Source organism: Polypterus senegalus, chromosome 6 (genome assembly GCF_016835505.1).
Source record: "Polypterus senegalus isolate Bchr_013 chromosome 6, ASM1683550v1, whole genome shotgun sequence".
Lineage (NCBI taxonomy): Eukaryota > Metazoa > Chordata > Cladistia > Polypteriformes > Polypteridae > Polypterus > Polypterus senegalus.
The window spans coordinates 81,832,221-81,859,121 of record NC_053159.1 but is presented as its reverse complement, the minus strand read 5'-3'; the positions used below and the strand labels follow the sequence as shown (position 1 = coordinate 81,859,121).

General features: G+C 39.2%; 1 protein-coding gene across 1 annotated transcript in view; it reads left to right on the top strand.

The window, feature by feature from the left end:
* The window catches only part of vil1 (villin 1), a 121,766-nt gene that overhangs the window by 42,834 nt on the left and 52,031 nt on the right, over positions 1 to 26,901 (top strand). Inside the window, exons 5-10 of the mRNA XM_039756426.1 lie at positions 1,139 to 1,247; positions 4,554 to 4,664; positions 5,412 to 5,614; positions 5,733 to 5,811; positions 8,075 to 8,173; positions 17,880 to 18,033. Of these exons, the coding sequence (XP_039612360.1) occupies positions 1,139 to 1,247; positions 4,554 to 4,664; positions 5,412 to 5,614; positions 5,733 to 5,811; positions 8,075 to 8,173; positions 17,880 to 18,033 (755 nt within the window). The remainder of the gene's footprint in view (positions 1 to 1,138; positions 1,248 to 4,553; positions 4,665 to 5,411; positions 5,615 to 5,732; positions 5,812 to 8,074; positions 8,174 to 17,879; positions 18,034 to 26,901) is intronic.

The window sequence follows — 26,901 nt, the reverse complement described above, 5'->3', positions numbered from 1 at the left end:
TGAATTTGAAAACTTCTTAAGGGTAAATTTCTCACAAGCATTAGGAAATTTCCTTCCCACAGAGAACTACAGACATGTGGAATAAGATAGCAAGTAGGGTGGTGGACAGTAGGACTTTAGGTACATTCAAAAATAGACTTGATGCTTATTTTGGAGGAATTAGGTGGATAGGATTGTTCATCAATGTTGGGCCTATTCTCATCAAAAGTGTTTCTAATGTTCTTTGTTTTAATCTCTAGCCTTCTGTTTCACTCTTTAATTCAGTTCCTTCTTTTAAATTTCCAGTGGATTTTCATCTTCCTTGGCTGTGTTTTGCATGTGTGTACCATTTATCAGCTAGTTTAGTGATGTTACTGTTTTTCCTTCCATAGGTGTGCTTTATCAGACTCTGTTTATTCCTCCTCCTCACTTGCTCTTCTCTTCTTTGTGACTTAGCTTTTCATTGTCAGTTGTAGATTTTAAGGGAATTTATTAATTCACTTTCTTAATATTCTCCACACATAGAATTGAACTGCTTGATATTTGATCTGAAAATTATGAGCTTTGTTTATAGTGAAATGTTGCTTGAGCCTCAGACATCTTTTTCGATATTAAAAGATGTCTTGTACTGAAATTACTCACTTTTGCCTTGTTACCCTCATCTGTTGCACTGTGTAATGCATGTTCACTATACTTCCTAGGTAGTTGAAGCTCGACTTCTGTTTTCTACGGTCATTAGAATAAAGGTTCTACTTTTGATTATCTTGGCCTTGTTGTCGTGTTTATGTGTGATCCTGTTTTGGTTGACATTGCTGTTAGATTATGTCTTTTGTTTTGGCTGTATATGTTGATATTGTTTCACTTGATTCCACTGAAGAGTCGTTTTCTCCATAATGAGGATGTGTTTGCATTTCATGGATATATTTTTCATTTTGATTTAGCGGCTGCATAGGTGATTGGCACATGTAGTTTAACTTGGCCACCGTCAGTCACCATTACATCATTATACCTCTCACAAGAATACCACAGACATGGATTGTAAACTTTAAAATCGAGATAAAAAGGCAATTTAATACACTTGTCATCTGCCACTTTTCAAACTGATGTTCTTTGACTGATATTTCATGACATTTGGGATTGTTTTCTTTTTTTTCCTTAGATACAAGCAAGGTGGTGTTGCCTCAGGACTGAAACAAGTGGAGACCAACGTCTATAAAGTCATGAGGTTGTTACATGTGAAAGGAAAAAAGCATGTGGTAGCTGGGGAGGCAAGTTATTTTCTTTGTGTGCAATATACAAAAAAGGGTAACTGATAAAAAAAAAATATATATGAGCCAAAAGAATTGCAGGCTGTTTCCTAAAGTTATTTACTTTGAGTAATTCTCTATGTCCTGGAGGCAGTGCTGGGACAGTAGTAATAGTAGTGTTATGAATTCAGCAAGATGAAGAAAAGAAATGACAGGGATATTAGATGATCCAACTGAAGGAGTATGCAGACTTGTAGTAAAGGTAAAGTTGGATTTAATGGCCTATGTTTAAAACCAAAATCATATTCAAGACAGAAAATGGGTGGAAACCTAAAACAATACAAATTGACTTGAGATAGAATTCTTATTCCTAACTAATATTGGCAAACTTTTACAATTTTTGTACAATAACCAGATAACTTGAAATGCCCACCAACATTTTTAAATAGAAAATTCATGCCAGTGTTACATTTTGAAAGCTGGTGGTCATGTGCCTGGCAATGCAGTGTTGTGACCATAAATGGTTCACTGACAAAAGCGCAATAGACATATGAGCCCTGACAAAACCGCGACGGACAAATGAGCGCCGACAAACCCACTAAATGGTTTTCGACAAATGCGCACCGACAAAATTGCGAGAGAGGCTAAGAGAGTGGGACGCGTACATGCGCATTATGTACACATTATGTGCTAGGTTATAACTGTTATAACTGCTGATGGCATGCTGCAAACAAATAACTCAGTCGAGGGTTGGCATAACGCGTTGTATACAAAGCGGAATTACCAGCAGTCAGGCAGCCAGCAAGTCTAAATACGTTCGACTATCAAGATGTCTTGCTGCAATTCTTCCTACATATGCAGGGCGTGATCTTAAGGACTATCTGCGTGCCGTTCTGATGGCATGCCGCGTCTCATAATATTGACTTCTAAAATAAACATTATTATATATGCTTTAAACTAGTAATTCATATTTAATGATACTTTTGCGATTTTGTCGGCGCTCATATGTCTATAGCGCAAATGTTGGGTCACACCAAAAACATCTTGCTCACAGCATGTAAAATACATACAGATCTATAGCAACTGTAAATAAAATAGTGGTAATATGGCATCATCGACAAAATGATGAAATATTCTAACAAATACTAAATTCACAGTTGTCAAAAATACTCCATAAATGAAAAAATATATATATATTTTGAGTTATCATTACAAATGTATTACAAAATGGATGTCCTTTAATTAAACCAATAGATGGAGCCCTATGTGCTCTTGTTCAATGCAACGTGAAAGTCTGAAGGAATTTAACAGAATAGCTTCCTTTATCAGGTACATTTACAGACAGTATAATACAGCTAGCTAGAAAATACACCAATCAGCACACAGATAAATGGTATATTCTAATAACACCCCCTCTGCCATTAAGTATGATCCAAAGATCCCAAAATTGTTAATTGTTAAAAGTCTTGGGCAAATATGTATGGTTCATAGACATACGAATTCTTATATGTACTGTAAATTGTTAACAGAGAACAAAATCTAAAGTTAAAATGTTATGATCTCATCTATATTTATAAATGTTCTGGTACAAATGAAGTTAGGATGTCCCAATTTAACAGACTTGTAGCTTCAAGCAACAACAAAAATGGTACAAAAACAGATCATTTTACCATGTGCAATGTAGCATGATGGTGCTGCTGTCTCACACATCACCCGGGATTTGGGCTTGAATTCCAGCTCAGTAAATGTCAGTGCAGATTTTGCATGTTGCCCATGTCTGTGTAGCTTTTCTCTGGGCACTCTCTGACTACTCCTGTCTTTTGAAATACATTCCCACCTTACTTTGTACTTTCTTTGATCAAATTGGTCATAATCTAATACAATTTTGACCAAAAAGGCAGTTAGTAGCTTTCCTCCATTAAAATGTTTGTTTAATGTGAAGAGCACCAGAAAGAAAATGCATAAACTAGAAGCAATAGTATTGACTTTGGACTAGGATGTTGTAGGAATTATGCAGTCATGGCTAATTGAGAGTGATTGAGCGGAATATAATTTTAGTGGCTATACATGCTTCGGGGAGACAGGAGGAGGAATGATGTTATGTGCAAAAAATAATCTTCAGGCCTATGAATTTAAGATGGAAAAAGGGAACACATCAAAATCACTGTGGGGATAAGCTATGTAAGGACAAAAGCCAGAGATTTAGCTATTGGAGTGTTCTACAGGCCGTCAATATTAGATATTTTAGGCAATAGCATATTATTTATTCAAATAAGACATGAGCGAGGATGTAGTGGTGAAGATTGATTTTAATTTTGCAAACATTGACTGGGAAACTGCTATCAGTAATACAAAAGAGGAAACTGAAATGATGTTAATGGCAAACAACTGTCTTGTCACCCAGTTTGTTTCAAGCCAATCACGTGGTGATGGGAGTAAATGTCACCTCTTCAAACAATAAAGACAGATTAGTTAAAAAAAAAAAAAGTTATTGATACTTTAAGCAACAATGATTGCAACATGGTACAATTTGAGATAATCTTTGAGAACAAACAAATGTATACCAAAACAATGACATCATTTGAGGAAAGCAGATCCGGCAGAATTCTTTCAACTTAAGGGTAAATCATGTAATCGAGAACGCCAGTGGAAACTGAAGAGAACAGCTTTTATGACTGAAGTCAGGAAGCACTTCTTTACTCAAAAATTTGAGGGAATATGGAACAAACTACCAAGGCATGTAGTTGAAGTAGAAACCTGGACAACCTTTAAGAATAATCTGGATAATATAGTGGGACACCTTAACAAGCTTGATGGCCTGAATGGCCATCTTGTCTGTCAAATTCCTTATGTTCCATGTATGATGTTCCTTGTTTATGATTATGAAATTCCTTATGTATGATCTATCTGTTCTTGACTACTCCATGCACTCTTCAATTTCGAGTTCAAATTCAGTTTCTAGTTTACAGTCACCTAACGCATTGAACTTAATGTTATATAATGTGTTATTTTTCTTCCTTTTCAATAAAGTTCATTGAGTTAAGTAATTCAGTCTCGCTATGAAGAGTCTTATTATCATGTGATACTTTCAACTGGATTCCCTGTTTATTTACACATAGAATATCCCTCAGGCGACAAACCAAATCTTACTATACAAAGCAGTCAAACATTTCAAAGCCAACGGAGGTTTGTGCCTCCGCCTCAGGGACAGACCAAGCCTTAGATCAACACTCCTGTCAAAAAAAAGATGGCTCGAAAGCTTTTTTTTATTTGCAATAATTACCGTTTCCACATGTATCACATGTCACACTTTTTACTTTTCAAAAGGTTGAAATGAATTGGAAAAGCTTCAACAAAGGAGACGTGTTTCTGCTTGATTTGGGGAATCTGATAGTCCAATGGAATGGACCTGAAAGCAATCGCATGGAAAGGTTGAAGGTACACCATGTCTCTAATAAATAATATATCCTGAACTAAAATGAATTGTGTGACCTTTTTATGTGACAAACTGTTTACAAGCGAATAGGCTTAAGATGGGTTCCGATAGTGAAACTGTGCCCAAAGCATTCCTTTCCTATTAGTTATATGCTGCAGGCGAGGTAGGAGCTGGAATGAAGAGGGGATTTCAAATTTCATTTTATAGCATATGAATAAGCAGAGTTGTGCAATAATAAAGTGAAATAGCATGTAAAATGTGTAATTAAGTGCAGCCTTTAGCATGAGTAATACAGTATAAATATTCTCTGCACCTCCTTTTATAGTATACTCAAAGTAACATTCACTCATAACAGCAAATCACTGACGTAGGCAGCATTTTATCCTGCTGTGGATTACGCCCTCTCACCCCCTCCAAACTATGTCTTCCTTCTCACTCACTTCCAGAACATATATTCAGCTGTTGAAGTGCTCCCAAGCTTCACGCCCTTCTTGCCTGAACTTGTCCTTCTCAGTGGTTCAGTTGCTTGCTTCTGTGACAGGAAGCAGCCAACACAGTTCAAATGCCTATAAATGTAATGATTCACTGAATGCAAAATAAATCCCAGAACCCAAAGTATTACCAAAAAAATATTTCCTTCAGTTGGATTTTTTCTTTCAGTATCATTTGGCCTAGTGTTTTTAACCACTCCACATTAATGATTCTCCCACCTTTGTGCCTGCTACTATCTTTGCACTTGGCTTTTTTAGGGGACTACACTGGCCAAGGACATCCGTGACCGAGAACGAGGGGGGCGGGCCCACCTGGGAATTGTTGAAGGTGACGATGAAAATGCATCTCCTGAACTCATGAAGCTTATGAACCACCTCCTAGGAGTACGAAAGGAACTTAAGTCTGCCATTCCTGATGATGTAGTTGACAACAAACTAAAAACATCCATCAAACTTTTTCAGTAAGTATTGACTTTCTTTTCTGAAGAAATGCACAACAAAAGCTGATTTTGTTTCTTGAATTAGTGATGACATCAATACTCAAATTACTGGAAAACATTCTAATTCTGTCTTTTCTAGTGTTTCAGATGAGCAAGGAAATCTGGTAATGCAGGAGGTGGCAGTTCAGCCTCTGACGCAAGACTTGTTGAATCATGATGTACGTAAAAGAACTGAGTTGGAAATGAATGAAGAAGCTTAGCTACTCTATCCCTGACTTTGCTCAAAGGACATAAATAGTGACAGACAGAAACAGGCATCCATGAATTTAATAATATTTTCAGAAATCTTTCCTCATGAAAAACTACGTGAAAGAGTGATCGAAAAAAAATCCCCTTCACAGGCATATTACACATATCCCTGGTTAAACAATTGATTTGCTATACAGCATCAGAATGTGTTGAAGCCCACATAACAGTAAGCCAATTACAAGAACAAGGAGTTTCTTATTAATTCTATGAGTCCTCCACTTTATTTTATCTTAAATGATTTCAACTCCATACGGTGCCTACAAAAATATTAATTTTATTGTTATTTAACATTAAGTTATAGTGAATTTACATTTTTGATAATGATCAGAAAAGACTCTTTAATCTGTGGTGGGTTGGCGCCCAGCCCAGGGATTTGTTCCTGCCCTGCGCTCTGTGCTGAATGGGATTGGCTCCAGCAGACCCCCGTGAACCTTTGTTAGGATATAGCGGGTTGGATGATGACTGACTGACTGACAGACTATTTAATGTCAAAGTGAAATGAATTCTGCAAAGTGGTCTAAATTAAATACAAATATAAAAAAAAACACAAAGTAATTGACCTCATACGTAAATATTCGCCCCCCTTTAATATGACACCCCTAAATCACCACGGCTTCAGCCAGTTGATTTTAGAAGTCTCAAAACTAGTTCAATGGAGATCATCTGTCTGTTGCCAAGAGGCTTCATTTGATCACAGTGTAGATGCACCTTATCTGGAAGGTCTGACTTCTGGTGAGTCAGTATGGTGGCCTAACATACACAATGATGACAAAAGAATACTTCAGGCATCTCCATGAATATGTGACTGAAATACACAAGTTAGGAGATGCAGAGAAGAAAATAGCCAAGTCACTGAATATCCAGTTCAGTCCAGTTTATTCAATCATGAAGAAATGGAAAGAGTGTGGGACAGCTGGGAATCTGCAAAGTGCAGGCCATCCAAAAATGGAGTGATCATACAAGAAGAAGATAAGAGTGAGGGTGGCCACCAAGAGACCTATGACAACTCTAAAACTGTTCCAGTAGCTGAAATTGAAAAGACTGTGCATACAACGCCTGTTGCCCAGGTGTTTCTCCAGTCATAGCTTTATAGTAGAGTGCCATTGTTAAAAAGAAACAAAAAAAAAAACAACTTGGCTAGAGTATGCCAGAAAACACATGTTAGATTCTGAAATCAGATGAAAGTAAGTTCTACAGTCTAAATGAGACCAAAATTGAGCTTTTTAGCCATCTGACTAAAATGATGTATTTGCCATAAAAACAATACACATGATCAAAAACACACCATCCCCGTCATAAAGCAAAAAGCATTGTGCTGTGAGGAGGCTTCCCTGCATCAGGCCGTGAATGGCTTGTGAGGTAGCGGGGCAAAATGAATGCAGGAAAATACAGGAAAATCCTGGAGGAATTCAGCCTGCAAGTAACCTGCACCTCGGGATAAGATTTTTGTTTTCAGGATGTCAATGACCCCAAGGATAAAGCCAAAGCAATACAGGAATGATTTAAAAACAACATCAATGTCCTGGAGTGGCTGAGTAAGAGTTTGGATTTCAATTCAATTGAGACTTTGTGACTGGTCTTAAAATAATCTGTTCACTCACCAACACCAGGCAGCCTCACAGAGCTTGAGCAGTTTGGCAAGGAAGAAGGGTGAAAACTGCAGAGTCCAGATGTGCAGAGCTGATTGAGTCCTGTGCACAAACACTCAAGGCTCTCATGGCTGCCAAAGGTGCATCTACTAAATACCGAATTGAAGACACTGAATATTCATGCAAGCAATTATTTTGTGTTTTATATTTGTAATTAATTTAGATCACTCAGCAGAGATCTGTTTTCACTTTGGCATTAAATGATCTTTATCTGCTGATCGATGTCAAAAACGTCAAAATAAATCCAATGTGATTCATTGTTTTATAAAAATGAAATGTAAAAACTTACAAGGGGGTGAATACTTTTACAGGCACTTTACATTGGAATACATAGGAAAATAAAACCAACAAACAGTAGATGTAAAGAAATTGTTTAGAATTTGCATAAGGCAGAACCGATCTAAAAAAAAAACAACATGCTCTTATTAAACTTAACTGATGTCATCTAACATACTCTGCTTACTGTGATAACGGATTTCAAATGTATTAAACTTTTTTTGAAAACTTTACAATTGCTCTACAGGACTGCTACATTTTGGATCAAGGTGGCATCAAGATTTTTGTATGGAAGGGTAAGAATTCTTCCAAATCGGAGAGGTCTGCAGCCTTTGAACGGGCCAATGTAAGTAAAACAAACAATTATAATAAAAATAACTTAATAAATAAATTAGAAATTTTAAAGCTTTCTAAACAGAAAAACTAAAATGGCTATTAAGATTAATAAATGATCTGACTTCCTGCATAAACTCATCAAACTGATAGATAGATAGATAGATAGATAGATAGATAGATAGATAGATAGATAGATAGATAGATAGATAGATAGATAGATAGATAGATAGATAGATAGATAACTTTATTGATTCCAAATGTGCAATTCACGTACTCCAGCTGAAACATAGAATGTAAAGTTCACAGACAGTAACCACAAAATGTAAACCAATACACAAATGATGTGCACATAATATCTTCAGTCTACATACAGTATACACTATATATGTCTCAGAACAGAAACTGAAAAATATGTAATGCCTGCAAAGAATTATTGTCCCTACTCCAATGTGAGCAATAGGATGATACAATGGGTCGCAGTGCCGACTCATACATCTTGGGTCTTAGATTTGAACCTACTTACCAGCCTTTGTCTATGTGGCAATTGTACCTTCTTTACTTGTGTTTTTGGGTTTTCCCATTTTGCCATTTTCCTCCCACATCTCCAGAGAGATGCTGCTTATGTTATTTGACCGTGTGGGTGTGTGCATGAGTGGGCCCCATCCAGTATGCTTCATGCCTTGTGACAAGTACTGCTGGAGAAGTCTTCATTGCCCAGTGAAATGGAACTGATTTAAGCAAGCTTGATAATGCTAAATTATGCTGTTTCAATGTGTCAGATATGACTTGCCAGAATGGCATAATGGTCTTGAAAATGGTTATGATGCATTATAACGGCCTCTTAATGATTATCGCACCCCTTTGCCCAGCATGGTTCATTAGCTCTACAGATGGACCACACTCAATGCTAAGAATCACTGCCTCAAAGCCACAACATAAATCCCTCACAACACAAATAATAATAATATACTTAGCTTGTATTTAAGAATTTTTCAACGTACTAATCCATAAAGAGAATCTGCCAGGAGACCTCCAACAAAACTTGACAGTGATGTACAAAGCAGTTAGCTGAGGTGTTCTCATTGTTCCGGCCATTACATTCCTCAGGTGCAGTTGAGGCGTGCAGAAGTTAAGTGTGTGGTAGGTTATGGAGGGCCGCAATTCAGAAGTCCTAGGGTTGAACAGTTCAGCATCTGAGGTGCTCCAGTGAGTCTGAGGTTCATCTGTTCTTGATGTCAGGTTGTGGTAACACTTTTTATAACTTTAAGAAAATATTGTTTTGGAACAATAAACCAATCAAACAAAACAAAGATAGGAATATATAATAAAGTGAAAGCAAGCAATGCAGCATAATAATAATACATAAAAATAAAATGTATGTTGGATAGTACATGAAAGAATAATATACTGCTCAAAAGAATTAAAGGAACACTTTTTAATCCAAGTATAGCATAAAGTCAATGAAACTTATGGGATATTAATCTGGTCAGTTAAGTAGCAGAGGGGGTTGTTAATCAGTTTCAGCTGCTGTGGTGTTAATGAAATTAACAACAGATGCACTAGAGGGGCAACAATGAGATGACCCCCAAAACAGGAATGGTTTAACAGGTGGAGGCCACTGACATTTTCCCTCCTCATCTTTTCTGACTGTTTCTTCACTAGTTTTGCATTTGGCTACAGTCAGTGTCACTACTGGTAGCATGAGGCAATACCTGGACCCTACAGAGGTTGCACAGGTAGTCCAACTTCTCCAGGATGGCACATCAATACGTGTCATTGCCAGAAGGTTTGCTGTGTCTCCCTGCACAGTCTGAAGGGCATGGAGGAGATTCTAGGAGACAAGCAGTTACTCTAGGAGAGCTGGAGAGGGCCATAGAAGGTCCATAACCCATCAGCAGGACCAGTATCTGCTCCTTTGGGCAAGGAGGAACAGGATGAGCACTGCCAGAGCCCTACAAAATGACCTCCAGCAGGCCACTGGTGTGAATGTCTCTGATCAAACAACCAGAAAGACTTCATGAGGGTGACCCAAGGGCCCCATGTCCTCTAATGGGCCCTGAGCTCACTGCCCAGCAGCATGCAGCTCGATTGGCATTCGCAATAGAATACCAGAATTGGCAGATGCACCACAATAATAAACAGACCACAGTGACCCGTTTAACATTGGCTGAAATTCATTCCTACAGTAGCTACAATCACTATGGTGAAATAAGATGTAGCAGAAAAAAAAGTATGATTTCTTTTGGAGAAGCAATGCAGCTTTTATGAGCCATTAAGGGACGAGCATATAACCTGATTAAATATAGTCTGACCTGACTCATGGCAAACAATGCGTTCATGCACTGATTTCCAGCCAGACTGAGCTTCTGTTTACCATGCTGAGAATTTAGGCAGTGAGCAGTTTAGTTTAGATTAGAAGCATTTTTGAAGTGTAACTACAATTTTTGTAATCACTTAATAATGAAGAAATGTCTGTTGCTAATTACCTATGCTTACCACCTACTGTACATACATGGCTAGAGCATCACTAAAAATTCTTGAAAAACTACCGTATATACTCTTGTGTGAAAGGTCTTGAAATTCAAAAAATCAATCTTAATATCAGACCCCAACTTATACGCCCATTCAAAAATACAATACTTAATTTTTTTTTTTTAACATCTTCTTGCCTCCTCCAATCTCGCATCAGTTTCTTGGATGCATCGAACTTTGCTGCAGCAGTGCAGTTACCAATTTCTTTCACCACTTCAATGGTGTTTAATTTAAAACCAGCTTCATATTTTCTTCTGATCAAACGCTCCATCGTAGACAAGGGATGCTCTTACGATAAAGGCGTATGAGATACAAAAAACACAAATCAGTGCCAGCCTCATTTTGGAATAGTTCTGGCATTACCATGTCTTCACGTATGCACAATACATAGAAAAAAAAGGCAATGTGCTCCGTGGTTACTCTCTCAGGTGGGCGTTAGCATATCATAATCTCTTGGACCAATAGCGTGAGTTTTCCGCATTCGACTTATACAACCGACATAATAAAATACCAGAAATTATATGATAAAATCAAGTCCCGACTTATCTGTGGGAGAACTTAAACGTGAGTATATACGGTAAATAGTTAATATATAATAATTAATTAGGTGAGAAAAGTCTTAGGGCTAAAATAGTACAAAAATGTCTAAAAGAGAATATCAGAGGGTGAAAAAAACTATAATGATTCCATTAATTGACAAAATGTTTTTATTTTGCAATTTATCATGAGAGCCTACGACATACAGCACCAACAGGATGTTTGCATTATCTGTATTCTACATATTAAGTAAACTGGATGGAAAACAGTTATGCATCAGCTATGGGATGCACTTTGGACCCCCTGGAAGTAGTAGCAAAGGAGAGAATTATAGCAAAACTGAGTGCCATTATAAACAATATTGTGCATTGTTTTTCTGACACACTGAGTACTTTCAGTCAATAAATTATTCATCAGAAGTGTGTTAAGAAACACTACTGGTGACTCCTTTATACCAACAGCAATATACCAGAATAATGCCTCATTGTGACAGGGACAGTCAAGTCAGAAGTTTTATTTCTGTATATATATTTTTTTACTTTGTATTCTTTCTGGTGTGTGTGCATATATATTTATTTACCTACCTAAGCATTTGTTGAGTAGATAACCTCCCAGCGGTAAATGGGACTACTAAGGAGGTACTGAGGGATTTAGAAATTGTGGAAGTAGAAGTACTGCCTAGAATAAATAAGCTGAAATCAAACAAATCACCAGGACCAGATAATATTTACCTTTGAGTTCTTAATTAAGGAGGTTACCAAGTACATATATATACGCTTGACACATAGTTTTAGGAAGTCACCATGCACTGGGAAAATTCAGAAGGATTAAGAAATGGCAAATATTACCCTGTTATATAAAAAGAGTGACCAGGCAGATCCAAGTAACTGTAAGCCAATATGCTTAACCTTGCATCACAGGAAAATTAATGGAAAGAATTATTAAGGATAAGATTGAACAACACATGACAAGAACAGGAGTTTTACTGAATAGTTAGAATGGATTCAGAAGAGGGAGGTCATGTTTTACTACGATGCTGGAATTCTATAAGAATGCAACATAAGGTTAAAGTGGAGCTTATGATATTACTTATTTTGACTTTCAGAAAGCATTTGATAAGGTGCCACATGAGAGGTTGGGCATCTAACTTAAAGAAGCTGGGAATTCAGGGTGATGTTTGTAGATGGGAGCAAAATTGGCTCAGACACAGGGAGCAGGTGTGTGGAACCTTAACAGTTCCACAGGGGTCAGTGCTAGGGCCACTGCTATTTTTAATATACAGTATGTAAATGAAATTTGGATAGGGATATAAGTAACCAGCTGATTAAGTTTGCAAATGATACCAAGCTAGGTTGATTGGCAGATAATCGTGACTCCATTAAATCATTACAGAAGGACCTAGACAGCATACAGGCTTGGGCAGATTTGTGGCAGATGAAATTTAATGTCAGTAAATGTAAAGTATTACACATAGGAAGTAGAAATGTTAGGTTTGATTATACAATAGAAGATCTGAAAATCGAGAGTACACCCTATGAGAAGGAATTAGGAGTCATAGTGGACTCTAAGCTATTGACTTCCTGTCAGTGTTTAAAAGCCATTAAGAAGGCTAACAGAATGTTCAGTTATATAGCACGATGTGTGGAGTACAAGACCAGGGAGGTTATACTCAGGCTCTATAATGCACTGGTGAGGCCTCATCTGGAGTACTGTGTGCAGTTTTGGTCTCCAGGCTACAAAAAGGACATAGCAGCACAAAAAAAGTCCAAAAAAGAGTGACTATAGGGGATGAATTATGAGGAAAGATTAAAAGAGCTGAGCCTTTTCAGTTTAAGCAAAAGAAGAATAAGAGGAGACATGATTAAAATGTTTAAAATTATGAAGGGATTTAGTCCAGTGGATCAAGAATATTATTTTAAAATGAGTTCATCAAGAACATGGAGATACAGTTGGAAATTTGTTAAGGGTGAATTTCGCACAGACATTAGGATGTTTTTCTTTAAACACAGAACCACATACACTTGGAATAAGCTACCAAGTACATTGGTAGACAGTAAGACTTTAAGGACCTTCAAAACTTGACTTGATGTTTTTTAAAAGAATTAAGTGCATAGGACTGGTGAGCTTTGTTGGTCTGAATGGCCTGTTCTTGTCTAGACTGTTCTAATGTTCTATCTAAACAGCTTCTGTAAAAAGCCAGATTTCTCCTGCGGGATGAAGAAAGCTCTGCCTATCTAACTACTAAGGTTTTTTTTTTTTTGATGACTAATGTTATTATTTGAACTAACTGTGACCATTCTCATGTATTTTAATGTTATTACAGTATTTCGACAAATGGGAGTAATTTTGGTGGGCCACAAAACACTTCCAAGACTTGTTCCATTTAAGTTAATGAAGAGTATGTATTCACAACAATGAAAATTCACCATCTGAAGAGGTTTTCAGAAATGGGTTAGCGTCACAAAGCAGAGTAATCCTGTAATGGAAAGTGAATTAATTTGCCAGTTCATATTAAAGTATTGTTGGGTGGTTAGGGAGTTTATTCCTCTCCTAACATTTCAGCTACTTCACATGAAATATCTCCCTACCGTTGTAGTAGATAAAAGTTAATATTAGAAGACACCCACAGTCACACCTTTAGCCACATCTCCCCATATATTTTCTTTCTAGACACAACCAACAACATGTACTTTGCCACTCACATAGCTGTTGCAATTATCTGGCAGCCATATGAAACTCTGGATGCCTTCACTCTTTGATCAGTCTTCTTTTTTCACTTCCTTTGTAAGGTTTTTGTACTTTTATGGATTTTAATCCTAGCTGTGTTCTTCAACTGTGCTTTCTTGGACAATTTTACTTGATTTCACCTCTTTAGTATCATACCTTTATAAATTAGTTTTTGCAAGTGTCTTAATCTGCTCTTTCTGCCTATTTATTTTTACTGACTGCCAGGTACTAAATGATGCATTCCTGGTATGAATATGTCTCCTTGTTTTCTGGCTGTCAGTCTCACAGAACTGATTCAATCCTTTAATTATGCTGCTAGCTGCTCTTGCTTGCTCAAGCACAGCCAAGTGGCTCACAATTTACTGCAGCTTTAAAGAGGGACTAATCATGAATAAGATCCATTTTTTGCTGGATGTGCAGTGACATGACTGTAATTACCTCTGAGAGCTGAATATCCATTTTTAAATCTAATCAGTTCTAAAACCTGAATATACTCAATCTATCCACCATTTTTGCTTATCTTTATTAGTTTTACAAAATTACAATTTAATAAGAATGGTACAGTACAATCTGCTATAAGTGAAATTATCTTCATCATCATCATTTTCTGAAACTGCTTTCTCTGGTGAAGGCTGCAGTGGCAGAAGGCCAAGCAGGTCAGCTCAGACTTCTCTGTCTCCAGCCACAAATCCCAGCTCTTCATGGGTAATCCCTAAGCATTCTCTCAGCCAGCCAACAATTATAATCTCTCGAGTTCTATGTCTCCCGCAGGGTTTCCACAAAGTGAGACATGCCCAGAGTAACTCTAGGGAGAGACGCCAGGGAAGCATCCTTACGACATGCCCAAACTACCTCATCTGGCTCTTCTTGATCTTCTGGAGGAGCAGCGACTCTGCTCGGAGGCTCTGCAGAATCGCTGAGGTTCTCGCCCTATCATGGAATGTCACCCCAGCCACCCTGCAAAAAACCTAATTTCTGCCACTTATACATTTGATATAATTTTACTGGTCATTATCCACAGCTCATGACAATAGTTGAGAACAGGGATGTAGATCAATCAGTAAACTGAGAGCTTTGTCTTTAAGACTAGTACAGCACCCAAGGAACAGCTGCTGCCACTCCAATTTGCTTGTTGATCTCATGCTCCCTTTTTTCATTACTTAGTAGAGGACTTTAAGTATTCTGGGATCTTGTTTTATAAGTGATATCATTTTTAATTGTAAATTCAAGACATTCTATTCATCCATTATTTTTTAACCAATTTTAGGGTCACAGTATCATACCTGTAACTTGAATTTAGGACTTTGAAGCTGTGAAGAAGCAGCATGAAGCACTGAACCAGTATTACATTACTTAATGTCAAATAAAACTAAAAAATAAGAAGCACAGTAACATTATGGTATGTAGGACTAATGAAAGAAATTCTTAAAATGATCTGTCTACATTCAAGGTAATAATTTATTATGAATTAGGTTGCTTGACTCCTGTATTTAAGGAATGCCATTGCTTGCTATCTATTGATATTGACTAATAAATTAAAGTTGTGTACAACCCAAATGATAATCACACAATCTAGAAATTGCCTACCCGTTTAAAGCATTCAAACCCTTCATCATTCATGCAGTTGTCAGTAACTGCAGTACATCTGCCACACCTATATCATATTCTGATGATTTATATTTTTGTTGCTAGCCAAAGCAATTTTGTAAATAACTCAGTGACATTTGTTGACTCCTCCTCTGCTAAAAATGTCACATCCACTGGCTTTCTTATATTAAAAGAACAGAAACCCTTTCATGCGGCCTTTGGTTTCTTTAGGCAATTTCAATACCAACAGTCATTCAAAATCTTTCAGAGGGACTCAGCTAAACATAAAGTTACTCTTGGAAACCCAAAATAAATAAGTTCACTTATGAACTAAGGCTACCCATGCTTAAAACAAGAGCTTTGATCATTGCACTGTAAAAATATCCTAGGATCTTTGAATGATCAAACGACCACAAATAACGTGTTGCTGCCAAAGTACATAATTACAGAAATCATAAGATATTCATTTTTGGTTTATTTAATTTTGATGCTGAAGTTCACACAGAAAGCAGCCTGAGACTGAGGTGACGGTCCAGACTCAAGTGCAGAACTCTGAAAGTGCCACATTGGCTCCAGACTTTCATTGCAGCTCAAACCTTAATGGCCCTTTAGTCTATAAATCAAAATAAATCTGCAGTGTGAAAAATAATACATATGTGCATTATTGTCAAGACTTTTAGTGCACAGGATTCTAATTCTTTGCATCTTTAATATTTAACATACAGTTTCATTTTGTCCTAGCAGGCTTTTATAAAGTAGGTATTTTGCAATAAACAATGACTGATCTATCTTTACTACGGGATATTTTTGAGTGTTACCTTTTTATATCAGTACAAAGGAGAGGAATGACGGTCAGTAGGAAGAAGACAGAATACAGTTGTATAAATGAGAAGGAGGTCAGTGGAATGGTGAGGATGCAAGAAGTAGAGCTGGCAAAGGTGGAGGAGTTTAAATACTTGGGATCAACAGTACAGAGTAATGGGGATTGTGGAAGAGAGGTGAAAAAGAGAGTGCAGGCAAGGTGGAATGGGTGGAGAAGAGTGTCAGGAGTGATTTGTGACAGACGAGTATCAGCAAGAGTGAAAGGGAAGGTCTACAGGACAGTAATGAGACCAGCCATGTTATATGGGTTGGAGAGGGTGGCAATGACCAGAAAGCAGGAGACAGAGTTGGAGGTAGCAGAGTTTTCATTGAGTGTGACAAGAATGGATAGGATTAGAAATGAGTACATTAGAGGGTCAGCTCAAGTTGGACTGTTGGGAGACAAAGTCAGAGAAGCGAAATTGTGTTGGTTTGGACATGTGCAGAGGAGAGATGCTGGGTATATCGGGAGAAGGATGCTAAGGATAGAGCTGCCAGGCAAGAGTAAAAGAGAAAGGCCTAAGAAAAGGTTTATGGATGTGGTAAGAGAGGAGATGCAGGTGATGGGTGTAACAGAACAAGACGCAGAGGACAGAAAGATATGGAAGAAGATGGTCGGCTGTGGCAACCCCTAACGGGAGCAGCAGAAAGAAAAAGAAGATGACTTCTCATTTCATTTTGTTTATTTGCATTTCTGGTACAAAGTCAAGGTGCTGTTTTTTTTACTGATCAATCTATACAAAAAATAACTAAGGATTAGCTTGATTTTTTGGGGGGAAAATAAAAAGCAAAGAAAACACAGTATGGGACATTTTACTGCTCTGAATAGAAATCTAAAAACCCGTTCTGGCTAATTGTAACAAAAATTGATGAGATGTCTGCATTATGTCATAACTTGGCAAATTCAAGGCTATCTCCAAAATGTTTCTATTGGAGGCTACCTTTTCCAGTTTGTATGAAACCCACCATTGGGGAGCTAATGGTGTCTGTTTGTCCAAAAGCACTAAAACACGTTAGAAATGATTTTTTGCTCTTGTATCTGTTTATTAGAATTAGTTGTAATTTTATAGAAAAATCATGTCAGGAAGATGGCTTTGAAAAGAAAGTGACTAGAACACTAATCACATTAAAAAGAAAACCCATTTTAAGTTGAAAAAAAGAGGTGTGCAGACATCATATCACCAATTAGGAATGTTAAGGAGTTAGAACACACAAGGCTCAGACTTGAAAAAAAAATCTAAAGACCACCTAAGACAAGTGAGCTATTTATGCAGGGTCACACAGGCATGTTGTCCTCAAAAAATAAAAAAAATTTGCAAGGTTTGACAATTTCATGCATTCATACATTCTAGGTAATGTGAAAATTATGTGTATGAAGACTATGTCATTACATCTTATTGTTTTGTTGCTAGTCACAATTCAGTTATCTGGCTGCTGTGACTGGTACTTATCCTCACTGTTTTATTTAACAGGGCTTCATAAAAGCCAAGGGATATCCAGCATCAACCTACGTAGAGACGGTAAATGACGGAGCAGAATCAGCGGTATTCAAACAACTCTTCCAAAAATGGGTTGTGAAGGATCAAACTGTGGGTGTTGGAAAAACACACACTGTAGGAAAAGTGGGTAAGCAGCCTGAGTATTTTTTAAATTCATCTATATAAAACAGCATACATATTTTAATTTGTCATATTTAGTAAAAGCACATTTTTGAAGCTAAATCACAGAATTATGGGGAAGCCATTCTTCTGAGTTCTTGACGGTTATAGACATCTTCCCCTGTTCTTTTTAAAAGTAGCTGACTTGTTATTGCTATTTCTTCTGTTCAGTCACTGTTCCTATTGCAATAACTGCCATGTCCTAGCAGACTGCTGCAGCAGACTCGAGGGAAGTGCCATGCTTAGTGTTTTGATAAGAACACAGGAAAAGCAAAGAATTTTCAAAAGCCTTGCACAACACTTTTTTGTTTTAATTTAGACTAGGAGGCTCTGCCCCCTGCTTGCTTCGCTCACCAACCCCTGGGTTTGGTTGCAAGTCAAGTCAAGTCAAGTTGGGTAGCATGCACAGGTACAGTGCATTGCCACACACACTACACAACGAAACAACTCAGGATCCCAGTTGGCAACCCCCCAGGCAGAAACGCAGTCCAGTCCCACCCTCCGGAAATTACCCTCTATCTGTCTCAGCCAGGTGTTACGTTGGCGACCCCTTAGCTTGGTCCAGCCACTCGGGTTCTCAACAATCTTATGAGCTGGATCACCCTTGGGGAAACGTGCCGTAAGTGACACTACCTCACAATGCAGGTAATGTGCCTCATTCGGGACTCCATGAACAACTGCTCAATCGACACAAAGTCAAACCAACGGTACCCAAGGATTTTCCAGAGAGACACACTACCAAAGGAGTCCAGGCTTCGTCTCAGGTCACTGGATAGCGTCCATGTTTCGCAACTATATAGTAAGACAGGAAGCACCGGGACTCAAAAGACTTGGACCTTTGTCCTTTTGCATAGATAACACGAGCGCCACAAAACCCTTTCAAGTGACCTCATGACCCCCCCATGCTCTCCCAATCCGTCTACTGACTTCATAGGAAGAGTCACCAGAGACATGAATGCCACTGCCAAGGTAATTAAACCTCTCAACATGGTTGAGACTCTCTCCGTAAACAGACACACTGCTGATGGCTGTGCCTAAGAGGCCATTAAAAGGCCTGGATCTTGGTTTTTATCTAGGACACTTTCAAGCCCAGACACTCAGACTCCTCGCTCAGTCTCTCGAGCACCCCGAGCACGCCACGAAGACATTCTGCCTCCACTCTGTACAGCACATACAGTACCAGTGTACAGGCCGTCCATGATATCCATCAACCTCGAGGGGATCCCGGTTTGGTTACCTGGAAATACAGTTTAAAGAGATTGTTATTTTCATGGGAATTGTTACATATGCATTATTTTCACTTTTACTTTAAAACTTCATTAAAAACAATATTTGGAATTAACTTTTCTTCAAGATAGCATTGAATTCTGATTCCGTTTTTGGACTTACATCGTGACAACGCAACATATAACTGACCATAAGTGAATGTTGTTACTTTCCCTCTAATAAATAAACCAACATTTTCGAATGTTTGTCCCTGCAATTTGTTAATTGTCATAGCAAAAGCTATTTTATTGCCCCAACGTTTTTGAACGTCTTTATGAAGACTTTTATTTCTGACCCCGAGGTTTTCAGTTCCACATGGTTCAGGCTGATTATTACTTTCCTTATTTTTAGACTTTGCACATAGATTATTATTGTTCTTTTTTACATTCTTTTCTCTCCAACGCTTTTGGGTCTCTTTTCGACGCACTGCTCTTTCTTCTTCGCTTAGTCGTTGATGTGTCATTTAGAATTTATAAAATTTATGACCTGAGAATGCAGGAAGTGTGTCTGCCAAAAGCATTCAAATGACTGAGAGGTTAGATGTCCGGGACGATTCCAAAGGTTGCAAGTATGTGACTTGAAAGAATATCATGTTAAAAGTCTCCGTCTCACGGGACTTTATTCCAAAAAGTCTCTTCAGAAAGTCAAGTCTCGTCCCAAGATTTTTTTATTATAATAGAGAGATTTATTAGTTAAAAACATCTCAAAATTCAATACATCAAATATAGGCCCATAAAATGGTGGTTGGCTTCAAAAGGTCAAAAATAACTTAAATCTCACAGAATATATCAAAAATGCATCTTTGTGTTATAATTTGACTGTCCTATATGGGGATGTAAAGCGCCTTAAAAGCTCCATATGCTTTCCCAGCCTTCCTAGAATAGGCCATACGCCATGCAGTTTTATCTCAGCACTTCACAAGGAGGATTTGGCTTACTGGATGCAAAACTTTAAAGTTTTAAACAAACTCTATTTATAAAGTCCAAAAATCAATAAAATACACAAAAAAATGTCCTTTAAGGGAAAGGAACCATAAAACCTTTGGATAGAAAGGACACATTTCAGAGCAGAATCCTTATAAATGAGAATATTTATTCAGAAATTGACAAAAATGATAAAAAGTTGCCTTAAAGGCAGCCTTATGTGAACAAGTCCCAACAAACAAATCCAGCTGTCAAAAACCACAATAAACCAGAATATCCAATACTCATTATAATACACTCAATGAACTTCAATGGACCACTGAAGGATATGCTCTCAGCCTCAAATGGTCTAAGCTGAGGGTGACATCAGGGAGGTCCTGCCTCTTGAGGCTTCACTCACAAAATACAACAAACATAGTTGAACAAATCATAACACATAGATATCAAACAAGCAATTTTAAAGAGACAGAACATGATATGTAATAAACAAAACATAGAGAAATAAGAACCATGAAAAATAATAATTCAAATTTAATAAAAACAAAAGAAAAACTGAAAATAAATGCAAGCCAAAGAATAAACCCCGGTTGTAATATAAAACTTTAGGGAAAGAAAATCATAAACCTCTGGCTAGAGAGACAAATCCAAGGAATCTTTATTTGTATTTGAAATGTGCCAAAGGAGAACAAAAATGGGAAAAAGATAAAAAGGTATGCTTTAAAAGACAACCCCAAGAATACAAGTCTAAGTCGAAAATAAAAAAAAAACAGAAGCCATAAATCCAGAAAAGAAAAAAATACAATGAATGAAGTACTCCTTGAACGGCAATAAACCACTGAACAATCCACTCCCCTGCCTCACAATATATAAACCAAGGGTGGTCCTTCAGTCATAACATCGGGGTGGCCCATCTCTTGGAAAACAAAAGAACATGTCACACAGAGATAATAAATGATAAATAAACAGAACTACGTTAAATTATTCATACATGCTACAAATATCTGAAAAATAATACTTTACAACAAACAAAGAAGATGCAGAAAAGGAAAATAAACATAAGCCAGTGAACACACCCTGGCAGAAACATGACAACACTTAGAAAATATTGCTCTCTATTTAATGCATGTCGTCAGATCACAATAAAGACAGAAGCAGCCACTAAGTTTCAAATGTTAGACATGACTGTACAGCTTCTTGTAGGCATTCAGCGCCATCCTTTTCAGTCCAAGAGGACATCAGTAACCTGAACAGAATATTAAACAAGCCTCACAACAAATCCCAAAAACCTCAACAGCCAGCAGTCGCAGTAAGGAGCAGTGGAATTCACATATCTATGACAGATGCACTACTTGGCTTGGCTGAAATGATACGCATGCAACAAATGCGATTGTGGATTGGCCAAAAGCAACTCACACACTTATAGGCATTGTGTCAGTCATGTTATGAACACCAGACAAAGCAAGGTGTTTTAAACTGTTTTTTAGTGGTAAAATACAATAACCGGGAAATGGTGACAATGAAAGGAACTGGCAAATGCATGGCGTTTTAACAAAACTGTAAGAAGGCAGTTGGAAACAGTCATCACAGTCCAAAGCACAATGCAAAGGTTAAAGTCAAGTAAACAGGCAAAATGTCCTCGCACTAACTTAGACACATGTCCCTAACTATCTCAAATGTTCTTTATTGTTTTCTAGAGTTTATCCAATGCATGGATAGAACAATATAATGTGCAGTTATTTTAAATAGAGTGACATGATGGCATCCAATCATGTAACCTTCAGAAAACACCATAGTAGTGTGATGATTGTAGCATAAACACCCCTAAGATAGTTCTACGGTGACATCACAATCGTAATGATCAAAAAAAACAAACAAATGTCAAAAGATGCTCCAGACTTCCACCAATAGACAGTTAATCTAGTTGCCAAAATGAACATTTAACACAAATGTTTTATATTATTAAGAAAAAAAGAAATCAGCTTGGGGATAAAATGTAAGTTTTGGCTGCAGTATACATTTTAACTGAGGAACCACAAAGCTAAAAGAGCATTAAACTCAGCTTTGGAACTGTGGCAAGACTACCACTAGAAAAAGGTATCTGGTAAAGAAAGTTAACTGGAAACCTGATCTTTAGTATGTCAGTAGCACAAATTTGAAGATAACCAGTTTACGTAAAACACTCCCATGTTAAGCACTTAAGTTATTTGGTAGAAATCGCTGGCTTACACATGTCAAGACAATTCAGCAATTTCCTGGGTCAACAGTGTTCACACATGACAGCCACAAGTGTGAAGTTGGGGATTTCGAATGGTACACAAAAGGTCAAAGACCACTGAAGTCAATGTCACTGCTTTTTGTCTAAAAGAAATTATGCTGTTGTGCATCAGTGCTTAGCTGTGGTGTCTGTTTTACTTTCCAGACTCTTCTTTTCAAGCTTTTGGCACATTAATAAAACTAACGTTAGAAAAAAATATTATAAGCAAATGCAAAGCAGTAAGGATGCAAATATATTATTTCAAGGATTCGTTATTTTTCTGTTTGCAAAAGTTAGACAAAGCTCAGTGTCAACTGGACAAACGCTGTACACCATCTCATTATTTCCCTGCTTCACTGCCCCCTAAATGGATGACCTCACTGCTCCCTTTGCTGTAAATGTCAAGTATTAAGTCCATATATGGCACTTTTTATTTAATATTCACATTCAGTTCAATCTATGATTTGTATTGCATTTTGGGATCCCGAGCAGTACAGATATCCCTCCTCGATCGCAGGGGTTGCGTTCCAGACCCACCGCGATAGGTAAAAATCCGCGAAGTAGAAACCATATGTTTGTATGGTTATTTTTATATATTTTAAGCCCTTATAAACTCTCCCACACTGTTAACATTATTAGAGCCCTCTAGACATGAAATAACACCCTTTAGTCAAACGTTTAAACTGTGCTCCATGACAAGACAGAGATGACAGTTCTTTCTCACAATTAAAAGAAAGCAAACATATCTTATCTTCAAAGGAGCGCCGTCATAAAGGAGCGCGTCAGGAGCAGAGAATGTCAGAGAGAGCGCTTGCTAAGAAAAGCAAACAATCAAAAAATCAATACGTACTTTTAAGTATACAGAAGCACCGCGATAAAGCGGCATTTTGTAGAGGAGCCTCTGTGTCCTCTGTGCAAACAGCCCCTCTGCTCACACCCCCTCCGTCAGGCAGAGAGAGTGAGAAAGATAAAGAGAAGCAAACAAGCACAGCGCGGGAAGCATATCTTATAGCATTGAGGAGTTTTAGTTAATATGCAATACATGCTCTGATTGGGTAGCTTCTAAGCCAACCGCCAATAGCATCCCTTGTATGAAATCAACTGGGCAATCAAACTGAGGAAGCATGTAACCTAAATTAAAAGACCCATTGTCCGCAGAAAGCGACGAACCAGCGAAAAATCCGTGATATATATTTAGATGTGCTTACATTTAAAATCCGCGATAGAGTGAAGCCGCGAAAGTTGAAGCGCGATATAGCGAGGGATTACTGTATATACAGTATGAGAAAGTAGTGGGTCATTAAAAGAAATTGTTATTCTTAAAATTGGTCCCTTCAGCAATTTACTTGTATTTTTCGGTGATGGAAGAAACGCAATAAAAAGTGGTGAAAAGTCTGAATTCATTCAAATTGTGTTAAAAATAATTTAAAAAAAGAGGCCACAAGTATTTGTATAGTAAAGTAATTCATTGCAGGGCTAAAAAAATTATCAGAACAATAAGAATTCAATGATATCCTAAATGATACAATATGAGATGGGTTTTATGTGGACTGAGAAATTAAACTACAGTATATGAAAAGTGGGATGATCCTCTCAAATGGCAATTTAATTACGGTGTATGTGGAGCGCAGATCCATCGAGTTTAAGTCTCGGGGAATCCATTTTGAAGGTACTGTGAAGGCAAAGCTTCCCGGGCAATGAAAACCAGATTACAAGGACTTTCATGAACTGCCTCCTGACTGTGTCAGTCAGTGAATTCTTGTAAAGTGCCACCCATGGAGGTGTCTGAGCCTACCTGGGCAAGAGATCAATGATAGCACCTTTTTCATCTCTGTCACCTGTTTCCTGTTCAATGAACATATGCCTGGCTGTCATCATCCTGTCATCGACAGACAACATATTATACATGTTGTGAACGATAGGGGGCGCCCTCTCTCCCTTGAACCCCTGTCCACGACTCCAGACACCAGGTAAAAGTCCTCAAGTTGACTTTATTTTTCTCCCACAGTGTACAAAGCACACTCTCCACCACAATACTCATTAAACTCACAAATACTCAATACTAAATAATCCTCCAGCTCCCAGACGCGTTGCCACCCTTCCACCCAGCTCAGCTCGTTGTCTGGGAGTTCCCATAGTCCTTTTATACTCCCTGACCCGGAAGTGTTTCTGCCCAATAGTCCACAAGTCCTTTTCCCTTCCGGGTCAGGGTAAATAGTCCCTTTCTTCAACCCGGAAGTCCGTCGCTCTTCCTGTGACGAACCTCCGGGTCACAGGGCACGAAGAAGCCCTCAGTCCTCCCTGCAGCTCCCTCCTGTGGCCCCCACGGCATCCAGCAGGGCTTTGCATAAAAACTCCAATGTCCATGATGCCCTGCTGGTCTTCTGGGGACCTCCTCGCTGCAAGGAGGACTCCACCTGGCGGCTTGGGGGTATTGGCCGGGATAAATGGCCGGCCATCCATTGCAGTATTCCCCAGCGGCAATTATTATTCGGGCGGCCTGCCCAGAGGAAGTCTTGCTCCAAGAGGACGTCCTGGTTGAGCCTTGATTAAAACGAACATCTTGGTCCCTGGAGAACCTAGGGGGAATATTATTCCAAATTGACCTCTTGTCCCCCTCTCTCCAAGGACAGTTCCGCCAAATATGGCCCAACCTTCGGCACCCGTAACACTGCCTCTGTCCTCCTGGTATTCTTCCTACGGGACTGAAAACAATAAGGAACTGTTAGGTCTGCCCCTTTTGCTGGGAGAGAAACCCCTGCTGCCTCTACTGGTGCTTTTTCTCTTTTTGCTTCTTTCCCTTTCATGTCAGGAGACCCCCGTTTTATCTTAGAGCCCTCCTGTTTAATCTGGGGCTTATATACAGTCTGGGTCTCTCTATTACAAGAAGAGAGCCCCTTTACTGTCTGCACCCTCTTGATTTACAAATTACGGCGGCGTCTTCAGGGCTGCCTCGCTCCGGGAGTCAGCACTGTCTAGCTGCCCCGGATAAATTAGCCCTTCCGCCGACCACTCGGTTAACGTACCGGCCTCTCTTGTAGGGTACACCGTGTATTGGCACCCACTACTTATTAAACGTGGGCCCGGATCACACCGCATCCCTCTATTATATACGATACGGGTCTCGCTTACCTGTATCGCCGCATCATTCATTACGGGAGGCTCCTCACCAAATCGCCGCACGTAGGCCCTCACCTTCTCCAACGGCTCTCTGGCTGCCGCTCCCAAATCCCCGATGATCTTTTCAATGGTCGTCAGGACCTGCAAGACACTCGCTACGGGCTCGATTAATTTTTCGAGCTCCCGCAAGTTTATATAATTATTCATTTCGACCGGCAGAACACTCACTTCCTCGTTCCTGTTACCTGCCGACCAGGAGCCAATGAGCACACCCGCTTCAGGCACGTGCTCTGACGGGTCTCGCGGAGGCTTCTGGGATTTGGAGTTCTCAGAGGGTCGAGTTGCCTTCTTCGGCGAACTGCGGTCTGCCTTTAATATTTTTTCGACATCCCGATCAGCTACTTCCCGACCCTCCTTACCTTCTTGTGTGTTGAGCGATGCCTCGCTCGCCTCCCCCTTCCCCTTCGGAAAGACCAAGTCCGTTCCTTCGGACTTGAAGGTACGGACAGCAGGACGGTGGCCATGGAAGTCGGAACCCACTAAGGAGTGTGTAACAACTCACCTGCCGTTTGTATCAACCAACACTTTTTCTGGGATCTGATGAGCGTTGGCATCGGGCGCCTTAACCCGGCGTTCGGTTCATCCCGCAGCGCCAGTTCTGCTTACCAAAAGTGGCCCACTAGGCACTCGGCATTCCACGCCGCGGCTCCACTCCAGCGAGCGGGCTTCTTACCATTTAAAGTTTGAGAATAGGTTGAGATCGTTTCGGCCCCAAGGCCTCTTATCATTCGCTTTACCAGATAAAACTGCGTGCCAACGAGTGCCAGCTATCCTGAGGGAAACTTCGGAGGGAACCAGCTACTAGATGGTTCGATTAGTCTTTCGCCCCTATACCCAGGTCGGACGACCGATTTGCACGTCAGGACCGCTGCGGACCTCCACCAGAGTTTCCTCTGGCTTCGCCCTGCCCAGGCATAGTTCACCATCTTTCGGGTCCTATCACGTACGCTCTGGCTCCACCTCCCCGCTGCGGCGACCGGCGCCGCACCCTTCACTTTCATTGCGCCACAGGGTTTCGAGCGAGACCCGCCGCCCGGCCCCGGAGGGGGGGGAATCCTGCCGACTACGCCACTGTGAACGATAGGGGGTGCCCTCGCTCCCTTGAACCCCTGTCCACGACTCCAGACACCAGGTAAAAGTCCTCAAGTTGACTTTATTTTTCTCCCACAGTGTACAAAGCACACTCTCCACCACAATACTCATTAAACTCACA